This window comes from Cyprinodon variegatus, unplaced genomic scaffold (assembly GCF_000732505.1).
Source record: "Cyprinodon variegatus isolate N-32 unplaced genomic scaffold, C_variegatus-1.0 Scaffold785, whole genome shotgun sequence".
Lineage (NCBI taxonomy): Eukaryota > Metazoa > Chordata > Actinopteri > Cyprinodontiformes > Cyprinodontidae > Cyprinodon > Cyprinodon variegatus.
The window spans coordinates 1-3812 of record NW_015151238.1 but is presented as its reverse complement, the minus strand read 5'-3'; the positions used below and the strand labels follow the sequence as shown (position 1 = coordinate 3812).

General features: G+C 43.3%; 1 protein-coding gene across 1 annotated transcript in view; it reads right to left on the bottom strand.

Annotated features, from left to right (window-relative positions):
- The window catches only part of slc35a5 (solute carrier family 35 member A5), an 11294-nt gene extending 8084 nt beyond the window's left edge, over positions 1-3210 (bottom strand). Inside the window, exons 1-4 of the mRNA XM_015396242.1 lie at positions 3038-3210; positions 2861-2959; positions 1151-1432; positions 726-814 (exon numbers count right to left, since the gene is read on the bottom strand). Coding sequence (XP_015251728.1) covers positions 726-814; positions 1151-1432; positions 2861-2959; positions 3038-3164 — 597 coding nt within the window. The 5' untranslated portion in view covers positions 3165-3210. The remainder of the gene's footprint in view (positions 1-725; positions 815-1150; positions 1433-2860; positions 2960-3037) is intronic.
- Positions 3211-3812: the final 602 nt, after the last annotated feature.

Sequence of the window (3812 nt, the reverse complement as noted above, 5' to 3'; positions counted from 1 at the left end):
CACACACACACACACACACACAGCATGCTACTGTCGTCTTCTTTCTAAACAGTCCAACATAGGATCAGCCGTTTCCTCAGCTTATGGGCTTCCTGCTTGGTATCTAATATTTCCCATAAAGATGTTTAGACCTTTGCTGTCCTCTTTAGAAGCTGCAGGAAGCTTCTCAATCATTCTGAGTGGAATGAGAAAAACATCCACTTCTAGCTGGATTTATCTAAAGTAATAAAACTATCACACTAAAGGTTAAACCCATCATATAAGTCACATGACAGGAAGTGAAACCTGCTGTATGAACCGGAGTAAATGACCCAACGATGACGTAGACTAAAAGTGGGTCTTATCCTTCTAGATCCACAGGGTCCGATCTTTTCCACGAGTTTAGATAGAAGACGACGGTCGTCTTCAGTCGGGACAGGATTGAGCTTTGCTTAGACTGATGGAGGATTCTAGACACCAAACCGTCTTAATAAGCTAAAACATTAATGATGGCGCCAAAAGCTTGATAAAACGCAGTCAGACATTGTTAGAAAATGTAAATGTCATCATTTTATTTGTATTAACTTCCAGGCATTAGGCCTGTTAGGAACCTTCTGTTGTTTTAACTTCAAATGGGAGAGCCAATGGTTCCCCCAGGGCCCGGCCTTATGCTGCTGCATCTCACTGATCATCAGTCATCAACTGTCACGCTTTATCATGTGTAAACTTCTGACTCCTCCTGTTACGCTTTTGAAGTCTGAAGGCAGCGGACAGAGAGGTCCCAGCAGATCTGACCACAGACATTTCTCCAGATCTTCTTTCTCCAGTTCCTTTTCTGCAGAAAAGGAACTTGTCCAGGGATTAAAGCAAAGAAATCCTGAGCTAGAGAGAGTGAAAGGAAGATTGCACAAATGATTGAAGACTAAATTTGACATTTGAAAATCCAATACCAAAAATGTCCAGAAGATGGCAATAGTGCGTCTATATCTACCTACAGGAACCACATTTCTTTTGATATCCAGTTTTGCTGCTAAGCCTTGTTCGATGAGCAAAGCATAAACCCTTATTTTTTTTTACTTAGTCAGTGATTGACGCTGCTACATCAGCTGTTGCCGTAGCTCCTTGTAGTGTGTGCGGCCGCACGAACAGCAGCTTGATGACCAGGGTCTACCTCCTGTTAGCGTAGCACCTTTTAGCCGCTGGATGCGTAAATAAGCGTTCCTGGAGCGCAGCGTGCAGAAGCTAGCGCCTGGTTGACCTGACTTCCTGCTCCAGCTGCTAAACGCCATCTGGCCCCCCGTCTCCTCTAGCCACGCCCAGCGCCATTTATTTTTCAGACCTTTATCTGTGGTGGTGACATCTTCCCAGGAGTTCATGAACTGCCCACTCCATGCCATTCCGTTCTCTCTATCGTCCTTCTCTCCAAAAACGTTGTTGGGCTGCTGGATCAAACCTGGAACTCAACGCTGTTTATGACATTTTTTTATTAAAAAAGCTTCCTGGATGGAAGAGAAACGTCTTCAGTGAGCTGGACTTTGCACCTCTGAGCAAAGTCCAGAGGATTGTTTCGAATTTTTTTTGGAATTATGATCTATTGATTGCTGCTGACTGGACTTTTCCTTTATGATCAGAGATTTTGGAGCAGCCTAAAAGGAATAGAAACCTTTCAGCCGTTGCCTTTTTAATTTAATTTTCTCGTTGTGTCATCCTTCTCCACTCGATGTATCTGAACAAAAGTTACTTTCCAACTGACTCTTAGTTTATTTACCGTTTTTACTGAACTTGATTAAAAATTCTGGACCAGCAGCATCCTCATTCACATTATGATAAATGTTTACATTATTTTTTGCCTGCATGTAAACATATCAAAGATATTTTCAATTTAAATGTAGACATGAAATAATACAATATAATCTATAATAACTAGCTCATCAGATCTATTCAGTTTAATCTGTCCATTCAGCTGCCTGTAGTGTCTCTAAATGTCCAGCAGGTGTCAGTATTGTGTCAGACAGTATCAATGCAGCATCAACACAGTTTGGTTCAGGATGCCTCATTAACCATCATTACTAAATCAAATACTCTTAGTTTAGATTTCTGAGCAGAAACCAGAAGCTGCTGCTCAATACCAGAAAATAAAATCTGAAGGTCTGATAAACTATAATCCTGGTGGAAAGGTGACTCCGCTCCGTATTTCTACGTCGACGGTCGTTTCTGCTTTTTAGAAACGACCGTTGTGGAATTTTAAGCAACAACTTCCTGTTTAATGCAGCAAATGTTTTCTGGAGCAGAAATCATCAGAATCAGAGCAGCTGCTGTAGCTCCCAGATCTGCTGGGTCCTAATTCATGCCGGTGACGTTAAAACCTGAACGTTTGTTATTAAGCTACTTTTAACTTCCTGTTAACAACTGTTCATTTTCTACAAGCAGAATAACTGTTTTATTAGCCTAAAATCTCTATGAAAGTCATTTTTTAAGATCTCAGATCTTAATAAAAAGAATAAAAATAAGCTGAGACTTATTCTGTCACCTCGTCAAATAGCAGAGCTCAGTCAGCCTTTCCTTCCAGACTGACAACGATTGTTTTCTACTTCCGGCTACTTTAGATCGCAAATGAAACGTCAAATAATAGCAAATTTAGGAAATAATGTGTTGAGACTCCAGAAGAGATTTGATCGTTAAGAAATGGGTAAAACACAGTTTGTCGGAGTGGAGATGACGTCATAAGAAGGGGCGGGGCCCCGAGCAGATCTGGTTCCTGCAGCAGAAGTGCAGCTCCTTCCAGCTCCTCTCCTGTTTCAGCCTGATCATCCGTATCATAAAGACGTTTTTAAGTCTAACATGTTAGAAATGATGAAGCTGAAGCATAAATGACGCCTACCTCGGACTATCACTCTGACTGACATAACCAGGCAGAAGAGCAGCTTGAGAGCTTCAGCCAGCAGGTTGACAGACGCAGGCAGGAAGTCATACTTGTTCTCTGAAAATAAAGCAAAAAAGAAAAGAGTTTGAAGAAGCTGTAAGAAATATTAATAATATAATCGGTTCCTTCCCTCACCGGCGTTGGCAGAGAATTTGAGCAGCACAATGCGACTGGTCCCCAGCGTGACAAAGCCCAGGCCGAGGGCCAGCGTGTAGGCCGAGGAGCGGGAGCAGAGTCTGGGGCAGGACGAGCGGCGCACCATGGCTCCAACCGGCCGGAAGCTTCTCACTTCCACCTCAGGTTTTAAAATCTGTAACACAAATAATGAGGATGATGTCAGAGGAAATCACCCGATTCAGCATCATCTACAGAACGCAGCTTAAAGTGGAGCAACTTAGCGGGAATACAGATTAAAAACTCATCATACACACGCCGAAGGGCCTCGTTCATCCGTTAAAGGTCCGGCTGGGGCGTGACAGGGTGGAGGGGGGGCTCACTGCAGAGCGTTTCAGTGAGACTCAGGAACCAGGACTGGTCCATGGGGTCCAAACCAACATCTCAGGACCAGCTGGTCCAAACAAGCTTGCTTCTTATTTCTCAACATCCATCCCAGCTTTTACTGTCGTTCAACCATCAAAAGCACAAAGCAATGACATTTAATCGCTGCATTTAACCACTTGGTGAGCAGTGGGCTGCCATTGTGCAGCACCCGAGGAGCAGTTTGGGTCAAAGGGCTGGTTATCCTCCTGCAGCAGTGTGTCGCAGATATTTTTGATTTACGCCCAACAATGAAGCATGGTCTGCGCTATGTTATTCCACGCCACATAAATCAGCTTTAAAGGGCTGATAGAATGATTCTATAGGGTATCTGGTCCTTCAGGTCTCTAATAGGGTGATAGAATGATTCTAT